Source organism: Haliotis cracherodii, unplaced genomic scaffold (genome assembly GCF_022045235.1).
Source record: "Haliotis cracherodii isolate W230 unplaced genomic scaffold, xgHalCrac1.p SCAF_25, whole genome shotgun sequence".
In the NCBI taxonomy this organism is placed as follows: Eukaryota; Metazoa; Mollusca; class Gastropoda; order Lepetellida; family Haliotidae; genus Haliotis; species Haliotis cracherodii.
In genome coordinates, this window is record NW_027266281.1 from 2760138 (window position 1) to 2783761 (window position 23624).

Here is a 23624-nt window from a genome sequence, read left to right on the forward strand (position 1 = left end):
CCAAACCAGGTAACTGACTCAACATTTCTCTTAGGCCATGTCAAAATAGCTGCAATGGAAATTCTAAAATAAACATTTATAAAACACTTTAATAGCAAAAGGCACCAGTTCAGTATGTGCCTAGTAGACATGCAAAGTTTTGTAAGAAAGTATTTAATGTTTTTTTTAGTTACGCTCCGGAAACGAACAGCACCCTTATAGAACCTAAGTCCAACTTGTTGCCATAGAAACGTAAAAAATAAAGATTTATAAAACTCCTTAATAGCAAAAGGCACCAGTTCAGTATGTGTCTGGTAAACATGCAAAGTTTTGTAAGAAATTATTTAACGGTTTTTGAGTTACGCTCCGGAACTGAACAGCACCCTTATAGAACCTAGGTCCGACTTGTTGCCATGGAAACATAAAAAAAAATTTTTGAATAAATTCCTAAATAGCAAAAGGCACAAGTTCAGCATGAGTCTGATAGACATGCAAAGTTTCGTACAGAAATATTTAAAGGTTTCTGAGCTAGCTCCGGAAACGATTTCGGGACGCACACACGCACACACGCACGTACACACACACGCACGCACGGACGGAACCCATTTCTATATCCCCCGCCAACTTCGATGGGGCGGGGGATAACAAGAGGTCCATGGGGCCTGTGCCGCTCACCTTGATATTCATGCAATCAGTCCATTTCTACAATTGTGCATTCCTATCACCTGAGAATACTTCCAACCAAATGTCAGTGGTGGGTCAGTAATGGGAAGTGGTGGGTCAGTGATGGGGAGTTGTGGGTCAGTGATGGGAAGTGGTGGGTCAGTGATGGGGAGAGGTCGGTCAGTGATGGGGAGAGGTCGGTCAGTGATGGGAAGTGGTGGGTCAGTGATGGGGAGCGGTGGGTCAATGATGGGGAGCGGTGGGTCAGTGATGGGAAGAGGTGGACCAATGATGGGGAGTGGTGGGTCAGCGATGGGGAGTGTCGGGTCAGTGATGGGTCAGTGATTGGGAGTGGTGGGTCAGTGATGGAGAGTGGTGGGTCATTTATGGGTAACGGTGGGTCAGTAATAGGGAGTGCGGGTCAGTGATGGGGAGTGGTGGGTCAGTGATGGGGAGTGATGGGTGAGTGATGGGGAGTGATGGGTCAGTGATCGGGAGTGGTGGGTCAGTGTTAGGGAGTGGTTGGTCAGTGATGGGGAGTGGTGGATCAGTGATGGGGAGTGATGGGTCAGTGATGGAGAGTGGTGAATCAGTGATGGGGAGTGGTGGGTCAGTGATAGGGAGTGGTGGGCCATTGATGGGGAGCGGCGGGTCAGTGATGGGGAGCGGTGGGTAAGTGATGGAGAGTGGTGAATCAGTGATAGGGAGTGGTGGGTCAGTGATAGGGAGTGGTGGGCCATTGATGGGGAGCGGCGGGTCAGTGATTGGGATTGATGGTCAGTGATGGAGAGTGGTGGGTCATTGATGGGTAACGGTGGGTCAGTAATGGGGAGTGTGGGTCAGTGATGGAGAGTGGTGGATCAGTGATGGGGAGTGGTGGGTCAGTGATGGAGAGTGGTGGGTCAGTGATGGGAAGAGGTGGACCAATGATGGGGAGTGGTGGGTCAGTGATGGAGAGTGGTGGATCAGTGGTTGGTCAGTGATGGGGAGTGGTGGGTCAGTGATGGGGAGTGATGGGTCAGTGATGGGGAGTGATGGGTCAGTGATCTGGAGTGGTGGGTCAGTGATAGGGAGTGGTGTCATACACACCACAGAGGATCATTCAGACCACAGAGGATCATTCAGACCAAAGGGGATCATACACACTACAGAGGATCATTCGCACTACAGAGGATCATTCAGAGCAAAGAGGATCATTCATACCACAGAGGATTATTCAGACCACAAATATCATTCACACTAAAGAAGATCATACGACTACAGAGGATCATTCAGACCACAGTGGGTCATTCACACTACAGAGGATCATTTAGACTAAAGGGGATCATTCACACTACAGAGGATAATTCACACCACTGAGGATCATTCGCACTGCAGAGGATCATTCAAAACACAGAGGATCATTTACAATACAGAGGATCATTCAGAAGAAAAGAGGATCATTCAGAGCAAAGAGGATCATTCACACCACAGAGGATCATTCACACCGCAATGGATCATTCACGCCACAGAGGATCATTCACACCACAGAGGATCCTTCACACCACATGGGATCATTCAGACTACAGAGGATCATTTACACTGCAGAGGATCATTCACACTACAGAGGATCATTCACAGCACAGAGGATCATTCACACCACATGGGATCATTCACACTACAGAGGATCATTTACACCAAAGGGGATCATTCACACTACAGAGGATCGTTTACACTACAGAGGATCATTCACACTACAGAGGATCTTTCACACTACAGAGGATCATTCAGCCTACAGAGGATCATTCGCACTGCAGAGGATCATTCACAGCACAGAGGATCATTAATACCATAGAGGATCATTCACATTACAGAGGATCATTCACACTACAGAGGATCATTCATACCACAGAGGATCATTCACACCACAGAGGATCATTCACATTACAGAGGATCATTCACACCACAGAGGATCATTCATACCACAGAGGATCATTCACACTACAGAGGATCATTCACACTACAGAGGATCATTCATACCACAGAGAATCATTCACACTACAGAAGATTATTCACATTACAGAGGATCATTCACAATACAGAGGATCATTCACAATACAGAGGATCATTCATACCACAGAGGACCATTGACACCACAGAGGATCATTCACATTACAGAGGATCATTCACACTACAGATGATCATTCACACCACAGAGGATAATTGACACCACAGAGGATCATTCACAATACAGAGGATCATTCACAATACAGAGGATCATTCACACCACAGAGGATCATTGACACCACAGAGAATCATTCACACCACAGAGGATCATTCACACTACAGAGGATCATTCACACCACAGGGGATCATTGACACCACAGAGGATCATTCACACTACAGAGGATCATTCACACCACAGAGGATCATTCACACCACAGAGGATCATTCACACTACAGAGGATCATTCACACTACAGAGGATCATTGACACCACAGAGGATCATTTTACATTACAGAGGATCATTCACAATACAGAGGATCATTCACACTACAGAGGATCATTCACACTACAGAGGATCATTCACACCACAGTGGATCATTCACACTACAGAGGATCATTGACACCACAGAGGATCATTGACACCACAGAGGATCATTCACACTACAGAGGATAATTCACACTACATAGGATCATTCACACCACAGAAGATCATTCAGATTCAGGCCTGTGAAATCAATGAATACGTTGACAGACAGCTAGCCTACGTTATCAAATCTGTCAATACACTTCGCTGACAATCAATTAGTTTTACCACTCAATAACATGCTTGTTTGTTCCAATATTCAAGTATGAATCAAGAATAATCTTGAATAACATTTTTTTACTTAAAGAATAGAGACAGGTTGAATGGTTTAAACCACTTATATATCTTGCATCAGAGCCTTTCAGAATAATAATTTTATTCAATCTGAGTTGTTTGTTAATTTATGGTACGTAATCCTTTCGCCAGAGTCCTAGATATCAGAAATTGAATACAGCGACAGCTCATCTAAACAACTCGTTTCGGCTATCTTCACAAACATTTTCTTGTAGAGGTATGTGGCGAAAACAAGTTTTTACAAAAACTTTGCTGTTGGATTATTTCTTTAGGTTCACACTAATTTTTTCAAACAATCATCCAGGCCTACAATAAGCATCACATCTGTCTTCATCGATGACCATATTCATCACTGTCCAATGGTCAACTGTGACATAAGCCATGTTAACCTGGCGATGCCTCCCCTTGTCGGACAAGAAACGTTCATTTGGCATAGCCTGGCAACAGCATCCGCTCCTTGGAGGCATTTCTGAATATCATCTGAAAATAACAAAACCATCACATGACTAGAGGTCCTCGACCAGTCTCTGAAATGAAATTATCTTACAGAAAAATTGTTGGTAAATCATCTTAATTAATTAATAATAAAAAGGAGCCAGGAGACTCTTCATTTCCACATATTGCAGTAATCTAGACTTGCCCACTATTCTGGACACACATGAATAGAGGACCATGAAAGTCACACAGGTTTGAAACAGTGACTATTCCAACTTGGAAATCTCTGCCTGCTGCCAAACATTTGTAGTGTAGATGGTCCCAGGTCATGACCATCTTAACTATGTTAACCTGAACAATACTACAATAGGAAGCACAGGACCACACTGAAATTGTGTGGTCAGCAAAACACAAATAAATCTTGAGAAAACCTACATTGGATTAACAAGATTACCATGGCTGTAACTCAATTCAAAAGCAGACAATGCCAAGTCTAACCTTTACCTGCCTTCGACATGTGCCAGTCATGTTTTACTCGACAAAGAGCATGTCAAAACTGGTAGTGTTGTTGCAATTCATCGGTACACAGGCGCATCGTCAGCAAACTTTGCATGATACGATACCCGATACATTTAATTTGGCATCGATTCCCATTTAACCCCATATCGATTGTCCATGATGATCTCTCATCCATATGAATAAGCAAGCACAAACTATTTTTTAAATTCCTCATAACTTTCTTGGCCGTCCTTCAAATTCTGAAACCGGCCCAATAACAAGACTGACCAGCTTTTCCTTGCTGCCTGTCATAATACAATACATAAACTGTTAGTTTCATTTTCTCAAACAGAATGGTTGGCTTGACTCATTTTCATGTTGATGGGAATTAGTCAGTTGTCCTTCTGTAAGCGATTTACTTTTATAGCCTCATTCCCGCCTAAAGAGTTTGCATAAACTCTTGTTACGCTTGCAGAATTTGAACAAGAGGTTCTCCAAGTTTGGGTGGCACTCTGAGTGCGGGAGTAATGCTTAAGTCTTAAATAAGGGGCAAACTACAAAATTGTTCCACACACTGATTTATTACAATTCTAGGTATTTGCGAACGATATACATGTGTTTCAAGTTTGGACACAACTGGTTACAAACCAATGGAAGTACTAATATCGACCGATAGACCTGTAGGTGTTAAACGCCTCACTAGTCACAGTCCTCAAACCTATCTGACTCGGTATTTGCAATTCTAGGTATTTGCGAACGATATACATGTGTTTCAAGTTTGGACACAACTGGTTACAAACCAATGGAGGTACTAATATCGACCGATAGACATGTAGGTGTTAAACGCCTCACTAGTCACAGTCCTCAAACCTATCTGACACACTCGATCGACACACTGGGTCCAAAGACTTGGAAACTCTCTAACCAACACTGGTACACAAATTCCAGCAAATGTCCTTAAAATACATGCTAAATCTATATCATTATAACAAACATGATAACCTAGACAGAAAAATGGTGTGACTGGGCAAAATACAAAAAAACTACTACTAATACAATTATCTTACCATACCGAACGCACGTGTGTACAGAGATTCCGGCAAGCCTGTCCCCGGAGCCAGATGCTAACTGAAACTCGTGCGGCACGCACGGCCTTAAGTATCCCTTTTCAAAAACCCGGATGTAAAAACACCCGTATGAAACAAGGTACCTTCCCGTTCCGGTTGTGGCTAGTGTAAACTTCTGTTACACTTCTATGGACTCTATTCTCAGTCTAATGTCATAGATACAGTATCGAGATACGTATCACATTGTGGCTTCTGTATCAAGATATGTATCACATCGTGTAACGCCTGTACTGCAACACCCCTACAAACTGGTCATGTCTTGGATTTAAACCCCCACTATTCTTTTAATTAAAGTTGAATATGGTGCCGCAATCAATATTTACTGTGGTCAACAGCATGAGAGAAATGAGCAAATGAGTGAGTGAGTGAGTGAGTATGGTCTTACACCGCTTTTAGCAATATTCCAGCAATATCACGGCAGGGGACACCTGAAATGGGCTTCACACATTGTACCCATGTCGGGAATCGAAACCGGGTCTTCAGCGTGAAGAGCGAACGCTTTAACCACTTGGCTACCCGAACGCCCCGTTATTTTTAAGAAATTGAGAGACCATGCAGGGCCCACCTGCACAAAGCCATCTTAGATCTACGATTATCGTAAGCCTATGTTATAGTATGTAAGTTACGATCATCTTAGCTCTAAGAAGCTTGGAGCTTCTCACCAGAACAAAACTGAGACACCAGGATGGCATGGAGCCTCTCATCTGAACAAAACTGAGACACCAGGATGGCATGGAGCCTCTCATCTGAACAGAACTGAGACACAAGGATGGCATAGAGCTTCTCACCTGAACAGAACTGAGACACCAGGATGGCATGGAGCTTCTCACCAGAACAGAACTGAGACACCAGGATGGCATGGAGCTTTTCACCTGAACAGAACTGAGACACCAGGATGGTATGGAGCCTCTTACCTGAACAGAACTGAGACACCAGGATGGCATGGAGCTTCTCACCTGAACAGAACTGAGACACCAGGATGGCATGGAGCCTCTCACCTGAACAGAACTGAGACACCAGGATGGCATGGAGCCTCTCACCTGAACAGAACTGAGACAGCAGGATGGCATGGAGCTTCTCACCTGAACAGAACTGAGACACCAGGATGCCATGGAGCCTCTTACCTGAACAGAACTGAGACACCAGGATGGCATGGAGCCTCTCACCTGAACAGAACTGAGACACCAGGATGGCATGGAGCCTCTCACCTGAACAGAACTGAGACACCAGGATGGCATGGAGCTTCTCACCTGAACAGAACTGAGACACCAGGATGGCATGGAGCTTCTCACCTGAACAGAACTGAGACACCAGGATGGCATGGAACCTCTCACCTGAACAGAACTGAGACACCAGGATGGCATGGAGCCTCTCACCTGAACAGAACTGAGACACCAGGATGGCATGGAGCTTCTCACCTGAATAGAACTGAGACACCAGGATGGCATGGAGCCTCTCACCTGAACAGAACTGAGACACCAGGATGGCATGGAGCCTCTCATCTGAACAGAACTGAGACACCAGGATGGCATGGAGCCTCCCACCTGAATAGAACTGAGACACCAGGATGGCATTGAGCTTCCCACCTGAACAGAACTGAGACACCAGGATGGCATGGAGCCTCTCACCTGAACAGAACTGAGACACCAGGATGGCATGGAGCCTCTCACCTGAACAGAACTGAGACACCAGGATGGCATGGAGCTTCTCACCTGAACAGAACTGAGACACCAGGATGGCATGGAGCTTCTCACCTGAACAAAACTGAGACACAAGGATCGCATGGAGCCTCTCACCTGAACAGAACTGAGACACCAGGATGGCATGGAGCCTCTCACCTGAATAGAACTGAGACACCAGGATGGCATGGAGCTTCTCACCTGAACAGAACTGAGACACCAGGATGGCATGGAGCCTCTCATCTGAACAGAACTGAGACAGCAGGATGGCATGGAACTTCTCACCTGAAGAGAACTGAGACAGCAGGATGGCATGGAGCCTCTCACCTGAACAGAACTGAGACACCAGGATGGCATGGAGCATCTTACCTGAACAGAACTGAGACACCAGGATGGCGTGCAGCCTCTCACCTGAACAGAACTGAGACAACAGGATGGCATGGAGCCTGTCACCTGAAGAGAACTGAGACAGCAGGATGGCATGGAGCCTCTCATCTGAACAGAACTGAGACAGCAGGATGGCATGGAGCTTCTCACCTGAACAGAACTGAGACACCAGGATGGCATGGAGCTTCTCACCTGAACAGAACTGAGACAACAGAATGGCATGGAGCTTCTCACCTGAATAGAACTGAAACACCAGGATGGCCTCGAGTTTCTCACCTGAACAGAGCTGAGACTATCGTAAGCCTATGTTAAAGCTAATATCGCTTTGTGCAAATGGGCCCAGGTCGTTTCCCTCCTGACACCCCGGCCCCAGTCGCTGTGAAGAGTTGCGTCCCTTAGCGAGCAATGCAAGCTCCTCACAGCGATTGTCCGTTCTCGGTGCTCTCTAGCATGTCTGGACTAACAAAGGTGTGACGCAGCAGTGTCAATGATCCGCTGTTGGTTGGTTCAAATCCCAGAAGAGAATAATCCCTGATATGACGTTTGTAACTATCAATTTTCACCCCACATTAAGATGACACCCTCATAAAACTGGAATACTGTAAGGCAGCATATTTTGTTTCACACAGCACTCAGCAATATTCCAGGGGTCTGCAAATAATCGAGTCTGGAGTCAATCCAGTGATTGACATCATGAGCAACAATCCACATTTTCTGGGTACAGTGTCACCAAATCAACTAAGTCACCGAGTTAGTGAGTTCATATTTAGCACCACATCAGCACTATTTCAGCCCTATCGTGACCAGACACAATTTGACTTTAATAATATATATGTAAACAGTATAAAATCCCGTCGACTAATGGCAGTAAAGCAAGTAGATCTCGATTATCACAGATCTAGGTTTAAAACAAGGATTATGATCACTGTGTGGGATAAGAAGTGGTGTCACAGATTTGTTAGTTATACCATGGCTGGGTACCCAACAAAAGCCGATGTCATACTGGCCAGTAGCAAGATCATTATATAATTCAAGAATTTGGAATAAAAGTGTATGTTCAAATGACATATTTGTAATCGCCAAAAGGCACAAAAGAGAATCTGAAAAAATAATGAAGTGTTTATATTCAGATTAGTTGTTGATATATTTTAGTTCCTTTAAAATGGCCTTGAAAATGGTGACTGGTATATCTAGAAATCGTGAAGATATTGTTCTGAATCCAATGACAGTGGCAGTAGCAACAGCGCCACCCTCCTTGTCTTAAGCGTTTCTTAATTGATAGTATTTTTCTTGATAAAATAGTTGATTAGTATCTGATTTCCTTAATTTGCCATTTTACCATTTGCCAAGGAGGTGATGAAAACAGTTTAGAGGGAGCTATATCTTGCAGTTTGATATCAGAAGCAGATATATGGCAGACTGGATTCTGATGCCGAGTTCACGGAGTCTACAGGCCATTCCTAGGACAAGCATTGTTAATGTCCATCAGAAGATTCAGCTTTCAGTGTGGTTAAAAAGAAAAGGAAAACAATTCAAAATATTGCAAAATACGTACATTGTACATGCTAAGTGTCCTAGTCATATACCAAATTTCTTTTTTTATCTTTTTTTCTAGGATTATTGCTGTGAAACATCAGACGTCAGACAACATCAGACAACGTCAGACAACGTAAGACAACATCAGACAACGTCAGACAACACGTTCTATAGGTGTGAATGGCGATGGTTCCTGTTTGACAGGACATGCTTACCCTTTTCGCGAACACCTGGTGTCATCACACACACCCCCCCCCCCCCCCCCCCCCCCCCTCCAGGTATTCAAGGTATCCATGAACATATATAATCACATAGTACAATGGAACAAAAGCTAAGGTCATGTAATGGCAATTACGTTTTGCAATACAATATGGCTGCTGTGGTGGCCATATTGAAAATCAGATCTGAACATATCAAATCATCATCGGCGGGAACAAGCAGGTGAAGTCCCAGCTTCATTGGGAGGATGTTAACAACGGATGATGCACAACGGATATGGTACAACGGATGATGCACAACGGATGACAAAAAAAACCAGTCAGGTGACTGAAAAGTGGCATTAGACCACTGGGCTATAAGGCCTGAAACCATTCAGAGAAAAGACACCGTTAACACTAAATCCTGCATTCTTTTATTACTCAGTTTCAACAACTACAGGTGCATAGTCTTCAGGTTCAGCCATAAAATCCCATTTAAACTTTTCAGTTAAATGATCACAAAATTTCAGCCCCTTGCGTTTAAGGTTACCATCAACAGGATTTGACTGCAAGTTTGAGAAGAACTCTTGCAGCGTGCTGGTCAGGAAGTTATTCTGTGACACAATATCAACAAAGAAATCTTCCGGTATGTCCCGAATCTGAAAATGAAGAACGGTCACCAGCTGAAGAAAGAGTTCCGTATGGACACACAGAGCCTCTTCGCTCGTACACAGAACATGAACCAGTTTCTTCCACTGTTCGAACGAATCATAGTTCTGACCAATCAGAAAACAGATGAATGCAAACTGGATTTCCCCGAGAACTCCGAGGGATGTGTCAGAATACCGCTCACTGAGAATGGTCTCCAGCAGGAAGGAAGAATCCATGCTGTATCGCGTGACCTCGGCGGGTGTGGCGCCAGACGGGTACCGGCGTTTCGTGATGTTGCTGTACCGAATGCTGGTTCCTGGGATGACGGTCATGTGAGGGAGGAACTTCGTCTCGCTGTCTTCCGTCGATACAGCATCGCTAGATGAACTCGGGGTGGAATCGGTTTCCATCGACTGTTGTTCTCGGTCTCGCTTCCTGGACTGAGACGTGCTTGCCTTGGACTCGAACTGGGTGACGGAACGTACAAGGCCGTTGTCTGGCAGAACGTGCTCCAGCACAGTGTTGGATATGTGGCTTGTCATCGATACCCACTTCTTGTAGCTGCAACAAGACAAGATCACCATCATCATCATCATCATCACCATCATCATCAACATCAACCTTCATGGGAGAACTCATCATTGTTTATGGCAATTGCAACGCTACCAGGAGGATTTGGTTCCAGGTCCCACTTGCACAAATCGATCTTAGCGCTACAACTACCGTAAGCCTATTTTAAAGCATGGGAGCTACGATCATCTTAGCGCTAAGACCGCTCTGTGCAAGTGGGCCCTGATCATGTTCTACCCTTTGTGCGAATGGAGGGACATAGTGTCACATCGCAGCAAGATAATGCACATCCAAAACATTGAACATGTTATAACAGGCTTTAAGTTGAGGTGAGGTGAAATGGGGTTTAACGTTGCGTTCACGATTTTTGCACTTATACTCGGACCCCATGGTACCCGCGGCATTCATCGTATCGCGGCATTTGTGATTTCCAATAGTTCACGCGGGACACGCCTCTTAGCGGCTGTCTATTAATGCAAATCGGTAACCAGGAAGTGCTCAATTCGTAAACAGTTTCAATTTCCTCGGAATGTTCCGTCTGCTGTAAATAAGGAGTTATTAATCCGTTGATACATATTTCTGGCATCTGTTGTAATATTGCCTTACCCCCATCTATCAATGGCCAACGATATAACCCGCAGTTCCCCAAGTAAACTTTCTCTATCGACCTGAACTAGATCATCTGCATATTCATGGCGACTAATGAGGTAAAGGAAGTTACGTAGTCCGCACATTTTTTCCCGCTCTGTGCCCAGAATCTATTGGGAGATCATAAGGGCCATAATGCCAAACTTAGAAATACGTTCTTCACTAGTAATCAATAGATAAATACATACTTTGGGCATACTAGGAGTGCTTTTTATATATTTATTGTTGACTTTTAACATTTTTCCATTTTGTGACAAATTGTTGTCATCCAATTTTTTTTAGACATCTTAAAATATCATTTCTGATATGTTGTTGTTGACTTATACAAATATTTTTCTCTTACTTTTCGGTAAAAATGCATTGAATACCTATTGCTGATAACACATTTAGAATTTTACTTGTGCTGTCTTTGCACTTGTCCGTACAAATCACTCATGTCTAGCATGATCATACCAAGTGGTTGGTAGAATTATGTCCTCTTTTTGTCCAATTCGGACCTCCATACACAACTTTTCTCTGTACCGCGATACGATGGAGTTCTCTCCCTTGTCAAACAGAGCGCGAGGCCCGGCTTTTACTCGGAGCTACTAAAGTAAATAATTAACTTTTATCAGTAAAATATGCATTTTATGATAAAATAAATGATATCTGATACAGAGAACACGAATAATCATAAAGGTTAGTGAGTGCATTTTGTTCCGTTTAGCGTACATGACAAGTACCGCGATACCCCGAGGTTGCAGGCTATATAGCGACGTGGATGCACAATTAAGATCTATTTATTGTTTATACAGAAAATTTATAATTTATACAGAAAAACAAAAATTGAAATAAAAGGGTGGGTGGGTGTGCGCACCCCAGCAACCCCTCCTCTGTATCCGCCCATGGTGGGTTTGTGTGGTTGCTTGTACTAGTCCAGAAGATTGCGTCACTTCTTTGCTGACACAGATACAGAGTCTATGAACACCAAATCTCCAGTGCAGGGCTTACACAACATATTTTGTTCCATGCTTAACCTAAAAATGATCCCACATTTAAAAAAACTATCAGAAGAACTAGTCCACTCTAGCTCACCTGACATGTAGACATCCACTTAACACAAATATAAATATAATCTGCATAATAACTGACAACTTTTTGGTTTGGTTTGGTTCGTTGTATTACGCCACACTCAGCAATATTCCAGCTATATGACGGCGGTCTGTAAATAATAGAGTCTGGACCGGACAATCCAATGATTTACATCATGAACATCGATCCACGCAATTGGGATCAATGACCAGGTCAGCGAGCCTGACCACCCGATCCCGTTAGTCGCCTTTTACGGCAAGCATGGGTTGCTGAAGACCTATTCTAACCCGGATCTTACTGGCAACGTGCTAGGTGGCCTCATTTCCATATTTACTGGAAAGTGATACCAGATCAGACAAGCATTAAATCATCATATCCCCCAACATGACATGTCCAGTTGGTGCAAGGCAAGAAATATTGTCCGGTTTTCAAGATCTGCGCCGGAAATGAGCACTACCGCCATTTTCAGTCTAAGTCAAAGTCATGGCCATGGAAACTCCAAAATTATTTTTTTCAAAAATCCCAAACTATCAAAAGGCACCGATTCACCAGTACACCAATCTATGTGCCAATTTGGTTAAGATATCTCCCATGGTTCTGCTCCAGAAACAAAATGGGACGGACAGATGGACGGATGGACAGCACCATTCCTATAATCACCCTTCCACTTCGTGCAGGGAATAATTAGAAATTTTATACTGTTTGACATGATCCAGCGATTGGAGCACAACTGAAGACTTGTGTTGTTTGTGTGAAACATAACACTACCTGTCTTTATTACATGGAATTCTGGATCACAGTTTTATTATGAGAGTGAGTGAGTATGGTTTTACGCCGCTTTTAGCAATATTCCAGCAATATCACGGCGGGGGACACAAGAAATGGGCTTCACACATTGGACCCATGTCGGGAATCGAACCCAGGTCTTTGGCGTGACGAGCGAACGCTTTAACCACTAGGCTAGTTTTATTATGAACAATGATCAGCAGAGTCTACCGTGTCTGTGACACATACTTTTCATAAGGGTAGGGCCCAAGGAATCTGTCAAGTTCCTGCATGTTGGTCGAGAATCTCTCCATGTCCGCTGCAGTCACTCCGTCGCTGGTCATGTCTGAAACAAGTTGTGGGTAAGTAGCATTTAATTGAGAAACAAGTCGTAGGTAAACAGCAGCAGCAGAAAGCCCAAAGTGATGCAGGTCGCAGACGTTTACCACTTCGGTGAAACCCACGAGCACGGGTATGGTGCTAACAAACCTAGAAACATAATCAGGCAGAATCGGGATTCAAACCCAAAATCAAATGGGGTACGATGACATAAATCAACCAAGTCAGCAAGCTTGACAACCTGATCCCATTAGTCGCCTCCTACAACAAGCATAGTCGCCTTTTATGGCAAGCATGGGTGGCTGAAGACCAAGTCTACCCCGGATCTTCACAGGTCCAGTGAATTGTTGCGCCTCAGGCAACTAGTCGTTCGATCTCATTAAAATCAGAACTTAGTTCTCGCTATCGCTAAACAAAGAGGACATCCCATTACGGGTCATGTCAGAACAACCTTTCATCCGACCAATCAAAGCATCGCTTACCAGATCATGAAAGTGACTGTTGGATTGTATTTTCTAATCATGCAACCTCAAAAACGTTAACACAGGGTATTCCGAACGACAATTATGGCTTGTACGACTGATTCCGTCAAAATTATAGTCCATCTCTCGGTTCCGTGGTATAAACATTTGAACAGAAGACGTGTTGCACAGTACATGGATCACTGCCATACACTCTCAACCATATATTAGACATTCTGGAATGTTCGTTTGTTCAGGTTTCAAAATACTAATCGAGAACCGTGTCAATATATTTTTCAAGCGACGACAGAAATGGAAGTCGCCAGGTTGAAACGAGTGCCGTAAAGTGCCGTGGGATAGCTGGAATATTGTTCATAGGTGGACCAAAAATAGTTAGTTATATCTCTCAGTTCATTGTAAGCGTGTTCGTTATAAACGTAGTTTACTGTAGTAGTTACAGATAGACCCAATGCTGCATGGCCGCAAGTTTTGCCTAATGTTCACTTCTCAGGACCTACAAAAATGTGTGTCTGAATACTTAACTTGGCCTCCAGAGGGTTAAGCCATAAAGCCAAAATAATGAATTACACCTACCTTCTGTCACCTTGTCCCATTTCCGGACTACGATCTCCCTTGGCTGAAAGTTGTGGAAGAATCCACTTCTAGCTGCGGTCTGCCCCTCCTTGTTGCATGCACTGAAACATGGAATGTTCCATTGATTCTAGGGGGAGATGGGATAGAAATATAAAGCACCTGGTAAGTGAGTGAGAATGGTTTTACTTGGGACGGGTGTGGCCAAATAAAGGGGGAGGTAACAGCATGGTTTGTTATCATAGAACGGAGAGTATCATCAACGTGATAAACCAACCCGATAAACTTGGTATCACCATCAGATTAATATGCAAATGAGGTCACCTTGACAGAACGTATAATTAATACAATGCCTACTTGTGTAGGAAAAAGCACGTCCAATCATTTCTATGATATTTACAACAAGCATCCATGGAAAAAAATACAAGGGGCGTACAAGGATAAGGGTTTTAAATACCATAAAAACCCGAGGGGAAGTGTTTTATCTAACATATAAACCTAAAAAAGAAACTTAAAACAACAATATTTATCAATATTTTTATGTCCACGTCTACCTGAGAACAATGTATAGCACACAATGCATTGAGTTAAGAAGTGTGACAAGGGTGATAACTTCAACTTTCCAGTAGTCAGTGGATGGGTGGGTGGATGGATGGAAGGAAGGAAGGAAGGGTTGGTGAGTGGGTTGGTGAGTGGATGGATGGATGGATGGATGGATGGATGGATGGAAGGGTGGGTGGGTGGAAGGGAAGGTGGGTGGGTGGGTGGATGGATGGATGAATGGATGATGGATGGAAGAAAGGATGGATGGATGGATGGATGGAAGCATGGATGGATGGATGGATGGAGGCAGATTCCATTGTTATATGTTCATGATTTCCTTCTCACACCTAGTAAAAGGATGTTTGTTCAGTGTGTGTGATGTAATCTATCTGTTTTGGGCATTTGTCCATACCAATATAATGCACATATTTCTGCCCTGGTAGAAAGTTTCCCTTTAGCGAGATGTAAGATCCTACATTGTGACAGATAACAGGAGATAGATTAGGCTCTCGGGATATCCCAAGGAAATCCTGAACCTAAAACAACAAACATGCATACAAGATAGTTACAAAGTTCTTTCTGAATTATTTTTTTGTGAGCTTTAAGGATACAACAGGCATCAGTGATGTTCAACTCATAAATTTTAATTTAAGATGCTCAGAATACATTTCTATATACTTTTATCCGATGTTAAATAAAATTAAACAATTAAACGAGACTTACCTGTAAGTTGAAGTTTGATTGGGGTTCTGCTACGTCACTGGAATGCTGAAGGTTTACATGAGATTGCGCAGTGCGATCGAGCGGCAGGATTCAAAGTATGCTTGTGACACCAAGTGCCACTACAGGTACGAGGGAGGGATGCGGAGGGCATGTAAGCCTCCAGCATTCCAGTGACGTAGCAGAACCCCAATCAAACTTCAGCTTACAGGTAAGTCTCGTTTAATTGTTTAATTCTGCTACGTCACTAATGCTTCCGGTTCCCATGAGATTTTAAAGCCACTGGTGGCACAAGTCCTATCTCAAGAAATAAAATACAAGGTCAAAGTTCAGTATATTTATTTTTTGAGTTTCAGCAAATTCAACAAGGTTGCACAAAATTGGGAAACATGTATGCATAAGCATGACAACCCAACGAAAGTTGAAACTGGTATTCAAGCCAACATGGCACAAACTAAAAACTGCTAATCACAACCAGCAGGTTGTTTGCACATAACTCCCAACAGTAGTACTTCTATTCACCCGCAGATGTTGACACAATTGTCTTGTACATACGACTTGTGTCGTTCGGCAGTGTTTCTATTGGTACATTGTAGTGTCTAACAAAAGTTTCAGCTGAAGCCAAGCCTGCAGTTTTTAAGATGTCATTCATTGGTACATTTGCTTTCTTAGCTGCCGATGTGGCTGCAGCTCTCGTACTATGAGCTGCAAACACAGAAATGTCAATACCCGCTTCTTCAAGAACAGTCCTAATCCATCTTGCTATTGTGGATCTTGTTACTTACTTATGGGGTCTCTAGAAACTAATGAGCAGCTGGGTTTCACTTCCTCTAAACTCTGCAGTTTTGTCCAAGTACAAGGACAGAGCTTGATAAACACATAACACATGATCAGTTTCAAATTTTTCGAGCACAACAAAGTGAGATTTTCGTAATGGATTTCTCTGTTTAAGCAGATCAAGCACAAAAACAATCTTGGAATCTGAAACTTTCATATTGCTAATCTGCAATGTCTGAAGTGACGGGAGTCGGTTGGCTGTAGCCAGAGCCAGTAAGTTTTAGAGTAAGTTCTTTCAATGTTAGAGTTGAGTTGTCTCCCCTGGACTGTAAATACTTAAAAACAAGAGGCACATCCCAAACTGAGCTGTATCTAGACCTAGTTGGTCTCTCGTTAAAAACTCCGCGCAAAAATCTGCAGATCAAAGCATCAGAACCAACATTAACATCACAACTAATAGATCTCGCTGTATTCAATGAGCTATAGCTTAGCCCTTGTTTATACAGCTCGCTAAGAAAACCTAACAGTCTCTCTACAGACACCTGAAGGGGATCAGCACCCCTTTTATTACAGAAAATTTCCCATCTGTGCACATGGACTGTGTACTGTCTTTGTGTAGATTCCCTCCATGATTTGAGGATGACGTCGCCAATCTCTCTCGGAACGCCACGCTTCTCCAGCGCTTTCCTGATCCTGACAAGCGACAAGTTAGAAGTTGGAGCTTTTTCCTCAGTGGATGTAGAGCTCCATTGTGAGGAAGGCTGAGGAGATTCATCCGCCATGGTAGCACTTGGGGATAATCCACAACCATGCTCATCGCTACGCTGTACCATGTCTGAGTGGGCCAGTTCGGGATAACCATTATCGCCTCCCCCCCCTCCTTCTGAAGTTTCTGCAAACACTGGCTGATCACACTGAAAGGTGGAAACATGTATGAGTATAAGTTATGCCATGAAACACTGAACGCATCGACATACCTAGCTGATGGATCAGGCTTCCAAGATGCATATACATCTAACTGTTTATTCAGCCTTGACGCAAACAAGTCTATTTCAGGTTTATTCCAGAGATGAGTTAACGTTTCAAAGACCTGTTTGTTGAGCATCCATTCCGTTTTGTCATCGAAAATCCTCGATTCTGAATCTGCTATGATGTGTTTTGACCCAGGTATATGGCTTGCAGTGACCCATATGTGCCTATCAACACACCATTGCCAAAGTTTTCTGACAGTCCTGTCACATGATCTAGATTTACTTCCGCCCATTGCATTGATGTAGGCGATTGCCGTAGAATTGTCTATAAAGAGGTGGATGTGACAATTGAGTTTGTCACTACATAGGGCCTGCAAAGCATAGAAAGAGGCCAAAATTTCCAATTCATTTATATGACACCTCTGTTCATCCACAGACCATCTACCGTTACCTCTCTTACAACCAAGGTGACTACCCCATCCTTCCATTGATGCATCCGAGTACAAATCACAAACTGGGTCAGGTATGATGATTGGTTTGTTTGCTGTTTTGACATTATGTACCCACCATTCCAAATCCGATATCATCATTGTGGTAATGAGCATAATGTTGGAATAATTCCCTTTTGACTTTCTCAGTGCATCTATCTTTGCATTTTCTAACTTCCGATAATGCAGCGGACCAAATTGTACCCCAGGGAAACTGCTCACTAACAGTCCAAGAATATGAGCCACTTCAAGGATTGTTTCTTTAGTTTTGCATGATAAAGATTGACATGCATTAGCAACTTTAATTGCTTTTTCTGCTGGTAAGGTTATTGTCATGTTAACAGAATTTAGAAGGAATCCTAGAAATTCAATTTCTTGAGAGGGGCTAAATTGGGATTTATCGGCGTGAATGATAAAGCCTAGATCTTGCAACATGAGAGCAGTTGTCTTTACATTCTGTGAACATTCGACAGGCGAGTCACCCTGGAGGTAAGAGTCATCAAGATATGGCACAACTGAACAACCTTATTGTCTTAGAGTAGCAAAGACTGGTTTGAGTAATTTAGTAAACTTTTTAGAGGCACAAGCAAGCCCATTTGGTAAACATGTGTACTCATACAGTCTATGTTTCCATTGAAAGCGAAGATATTTTCTGTGTTTTTGGACAATGGGCACAGAATAGTAGGCGTCTTTAAGGTCAATACTAGCCATGTAACAGCCTGGGGTCATTAATCGGACTGCAGACCGATAAAGTGTCCATTTTGAAGTGCTCTTATGGGATGTTTTTGTTGAATTCTTTTAAATTCAAAATCATCCTATAAGTGCCATCTTTCTTAATTCTAGTGAATATTGATGAAACACATTCCCCCTCACAATGCTCAGTTTCCATTAAAACTCCGCTTTCTATCAATTTTGTAATTTTTCCTTGTCGACATGAACTTCTTCACCTCTAGATAATCTAGTTTTCCTTGAATCAGGAATTTCTGGGGTACATTGGTCATCGATAAAATCAATATGGCAACCAGTAACTGTATCTAACACAGCGCTGTCTGATGTAATTTCTGACCATTTATGAATAAAGTGTTGTATTCTACCCGCATAGAAATCAGAGTGAGGAAGAAGTGCAACATCAATATTTTCTGAATTATGTTTCATGATTACCCGTGTGTTTGCAGCTGTCGGGGTTTCACTAGACTGTGCTACTGGCTCTGGCCGTGCTTCATCAGTCTCTTGTTGCACCTGAAGGCTGCGTATCCACCTCTTTTGGCTAAAAAAGGCTGATATGGTCCACTCCTGTATGGCCTGTGTCGTGCTCGTCAGGGATAGCGACCTTTATATGGAAATCTACTCGGACCCCTTGTGAATGTGTTGTAGTCCCTGGGTCTAGCCTTGTTAGCACCTTTGCAAGACTTTTCAATGTCCTCCAACTTTTTTATGGCTTCACCACCAAAAAGGAAACTGTTGACTGGTACAGTAACACGAAAAGGGGCATATAGTTTGTATGCACATCTGGCCTTATGTGTTCACGCCGTCTCATATTGAACTCGAAGTTCGCCAGACTGGCCATCTGGATGGTGTCTATGAGATCCTTGACCACTTCTCCCAAAGAATCATTCACAATGTTGGGCCCAGACCCCTTACCAAGATTTTTCTTCATGTTGTATATCTTGTCAGTGATAACTGCCAATAAAGACACAGTCTTGACAATCATTAACTGGCATTTTTAGAATTTTTTGTCCATGCTCTGTGAGTTAGGTCTCATTAGACTCAAAATAAGTTCGTCAACTCGCGTGGCAACGAGTAAAGGACAGTTATCAGGTCTTACAATGCTGTCCAGCTTGGATTTAACATCATCATCATCAGGTCTTGTTGATTTAAACATAAGTTCATTAATGATGTCAGCCAGTTCTTGATTAATTCTATCACCAGTTTTTTCTTTAGTTTTGATCTGGTCATGAATTGTGACAAGAAATTTATCACCATGACTTGAGGAGGGTGTACTCTGACGGTCCACTTCACAGGTATTTAACAATCTCTCAATCTTGTCGTCAGTCTTGTTTTCACCACACGCATTCGTCTTTAGGGGTTCGTCTTCCCCATCGACGTACTCATCTTCGTTACACATGTAAGAGGCGTCACTCTCAGTGCCATCTTCATACTCATAGTATGGCTTGTCAGTAACTGACTGCATTAGTTCGTCAAACCCTGCAGTGATTGATGATTTAATGTCTGAGATCGAATCAGCAATCAGTTTACCAAAGTCAAGAAACTCGCTACGCAAGTTTTGTTGATCGGGCGCTGCCATTTTGGTATCAGCGCCACCTCGTGGTTGTTCTGCAGTCACCTCGCCCGATAAAAGATTTTTAGAGCTGGTTTCAAGCGAGTCACTGCCTCGCAGTGTCTCTTTGGGGTGTGATTTGGGCCCTGATTTAGTTTTGTCTGCATGTTTACCGCCAGGTATAGCCTCGCAGCGTCTCTTTTGCTGTGATGCGTTAGAGGCCATGATTCAAATACAGGTTACTGTGTTCAACAGGTGTACACTCACGTGTACGTTACCCTCACTAAACCACTAAAATCGACATCGTCGATAGTGAAAAGTTAATAAAAGGTGTCACACAAACACTTAGCCACTTAGCCACCTCGTGACTAACGAAAATCACCAATTTGTGCTGTGACCGACCACGTCAGTCCTACCATCACTCAAAGCACATGGGGCACTGCCGCTCGATCGCACTGCGCAATCTCATGGGAACCGGAAGCATTAGTGATGTAGCAGAATACTCATGAGCCCAGGAAACAAGAATAAAACAGGGACGTATCTGGTGACAACTTAGCTGCACAGAGAGAGAGAGAGAGAGAGAGAGAGAGAGAGAGAGAGAGAGAGAGAGAAAGAGAGAGAGAGAGAGAGAAAGAGAGAGAGAGAGAGAGAGAGACAGACTTGCGCCATGCAAATGTAAATTGTTGATATTTTGTTACTAATATGAAAAATGGTTTTGTCGCTTTTACTTACATTTGATAAATGATATCATTAATCAACGACAGCCTTCAGACCAGTATACCCACACTACAGTTTGACTTAAACAGTGCTACGTATTTATTTATTGTTGTTATGAAACGTCCCCTCGGTTATGTTAGGGATTGTAGGACCTGAGGAAAAAAGGTGAGGGAAAGTATGACTGAGTTCGACCCTTTCCTCTGGTCTTACAGTCCCAAGCATCCCCGAGGAGGAGCGTTTAATCTGACATAGATATCGACAAATGAGGATAACAAATGTCATAACAAATCAGGAAAATATCTCAAATATCGAAAACAAGCAAATATTGGCTCTATTGTTCCTTTATCAAGACGTGGACACTGTAGATGTTTCTAGCAAATGCGAATATTATAGATATTTTAAAATGCAAATATGCGCAGAAAAATATTTAACTTATGTAAATATAAGAAAATGCAGAATATCATTAACACAATTTAGATGCAGCTCACACAGGTTAATGGTTGAAGTTGGCAGGCAAAACAAAATACCCAAATGTTTAAGATTATGTAAACAGTGTTCTTTAAATGTTGTCGAAGATGAATTTCATTTTCTACTTGTATGTTGTAAATATGATAATTTAAGGAAAAAATATATTGAACAGAAATACTATGTACATCCAAATAAATACAAGTTTATCTCTTTAATTTCACATGTGAGCAAAACGGCTATACAAAATCCCTCTCTCTTTATATATCATGCCATGTTATTAAGAAATGAATCCTTGTAACATTTCTAACCGCTTCCACATTGTCATCTATTCTGTACTATGGGGCTGTGGCCTTACAGTTATATATGAATAAACTGATTAATTGATTGACACAACAACAGCATTACTTATTCTAAGGAATGATGTCTAAAATTTCCAAAGGAGGACATTAAAATGTTTTCCTTCCATGCTTGAGGCAGGATTGGTGTCCGGGTTCGGAATCACTCACGAAATGTTTGAGTGGCATTCAAGACTTTGGTGAGTAAATCAGTAAAACAACAACTGTAAAGATAAGAACTACTTTTAATTTGTACCGAATCAGGCTTATAACAACATAGTAACCCTTAATTCTTAATGTAAATCTGGCTTCATTAAAATACCTCTGTGTTTTTTGTTATCAATTACCTGTTGTTGTTGTTGTTGTTGTTGTTGTTATTATTATTATTCATCTGCTGCTTATCACATCATTTCAGACATGTATACATACCTCTTATCACTTGGTTGTACTGAAGATTGAGAAGGGTGCATGAATATACATCAAAACGTCGCTAATGCAGTGCAACACTAGTTGTTATCCAGAACCTTGTGCAATTTCCTACACACTAACGAAATGACACGCGGTATGTAGGTTCGAAGCCGACGATTTGGAACTATTTTAGGAAAAGTTTATTCAAGAATGACATGTTATGACATGGTGGTATAATGCAGATGCTTCTAAAATCTAATAAGAGAACGAATAGCTCACAATTATTACAATGTTTGTAAAGAAATACTACAGTGGAGGAACATGTTACTACAGAGCCTGTGTGTCTGTAGGGGTACAGGTTGTTATGAAGCATATCATACCCATTATAACGCCCATAATACCCATGTCTGTAGGGGCACATTTTGTTATGAAGTATATAATACCTATGTTTATAGGGGCACATTTTGTTGCGAAGTATATAATACCCATGTCTGTAGGGGCACATATTGTTATGAAGTACATAATAACTGTGTCTGTAGGGGAACAGGTTGTTATTAAGTATATAATACCTGTGTCTATAGAGGCACATTTTGTTATGAAGTATATAATACCCATGTCTGTAGGGGCACATTTTGTTATGAAGTATATAATACCTGTGTCTATAGGGGCACATTTTGTTATGAAGTATATAATACCTGTGTCTATAGGGGCACATTTTGTTATGAAGTATATAATACCCATGTATGTAGGGGCACATGTTGTTATGAAGTATATAATACCTGTGTCTGTAGGGGCACATTTTGTTATGAAGTATATAATACCTGTGTCTATAGGGGCACATGTTGTTATGAAGTGTATAATGCCTGTGTCTGTAGGGGCACATTTTGTTATGAAGTATATAATACCTGTGTATGTAGGGACACAGGTTGTTATGAAGTATATAATACCTGTGTCTGTAGGGGTACAGGTTGTTATGAAGTATATAATGCCTTTGTCTGTAGGGGTACAGGTTGTTATGAAGTATATAATGCCTGTGTCTGTAGGGGCACATGTTGTTATGAAGTATATAATACCTGTGTCTGTAGGGGCACAGGTTGTTATGAAGTATATAATACCTGTGTCTGTAGGGGCACAGGTTGTTATGAAGTATATAATACCCATGTCTGTAGGGGCACATGTTGTTATGAAGTGTATAATTCCTGTGTCTGTAGGGGCACATGTTGTTATGAAGTGTATAATGCCTGTGTCTGTAGGGGCACATGTTGTTATGAAGTATATAATACCTGTGTCTGTAGGACACAGGTTGTTATGAAGTATATAATACCTGTGTCTGTAGGGGTACAGGTTGTTATGAAGTATATAATACCTGTGTCTGTAACGGCACATGTTGTTATGAAGTATATAATACCTGTGTCTGTAACGGCACATGTTGTTATGAAGTATATAATACCTGTGTCTG

At 42.4% G+C, this 23624-nt stretch overlaps 2 protein-coding genes and 1 pseudogene across 2 annotated transcripts in view; 1 reads left to right on the forward strand and 2 right to left on the reverse strand.

The window, feature by feature from the left end:
- LOC139472806 (uncharacterized) overlaps positions 1 to 9285 on the forward strand; it is a 112682-nt gene extending 103397 nt beyond the window's left edge. The window contains exon 22 of the transcript XR_011653898.1: positions 9247 to 9285. The gene's annotated coding sequence lies outside the window, so the exon portion shown is untranslated. The remainder of the gene's footprint in view (positions 1 to 9246) is intronic.
- Positions 9286 to 9791: 506 nt separating this feature from the next.
- Positions 9792 to 17282, reverse strand: LOC139472630 (protein AAR2 homolog). The gene is made up of 4 exons (XM_071255097.1): positions 17107 to 17282; positions 14464 to 14564; positions 13319 to 13415; positions 9792 to 10576 (listed from the first exon to the last, which is right to left on the reverse strand). Exons 1-4 carry the CDS (start codon positions 17280 to 17282, stop codon positions 9802 to 9804), a joined length of 1149 nt encoding a protein of 382 aa, XP_071111198.1. The 3' UTR covers positions 9792 to 9801.
- Positions 17283 to 19226: 1944 nt separating this feature from the next.
- Positions 19227 to 20462, reverse strand: LOC139472823 (uncharacterized; annotated as a pseudogene).
- Between the last annotated feature and the right edge of the window lie 3162 nt (positions 20463 to 23624).

Excerpts from the sequence above, each read along its gene's own strand:
- LOC139472630 (XM_071255097.1), bottom strand. The coding sequence starts at position 17,282 with ATGGCGGATGAATCTCCTCAGCCTTCCTCACAATGGAGCTCTACATCC. Across the intron at positions 13,416-14,463 it reads ATGGGACAAGGTGACAGAAG|ACATGACCAGCGACGGAGTG; the intron begins GTAGGTGTAATT and ends AACTTGTTTCAG. Across the intron at positions 10,577-13,318 it reads GGGCCCTACCCTTATGAAAA|CTACAAGAAGTGGGTATCGA; the intron begins GTATGTGTCACA and ends GTCTTGTTGCAG.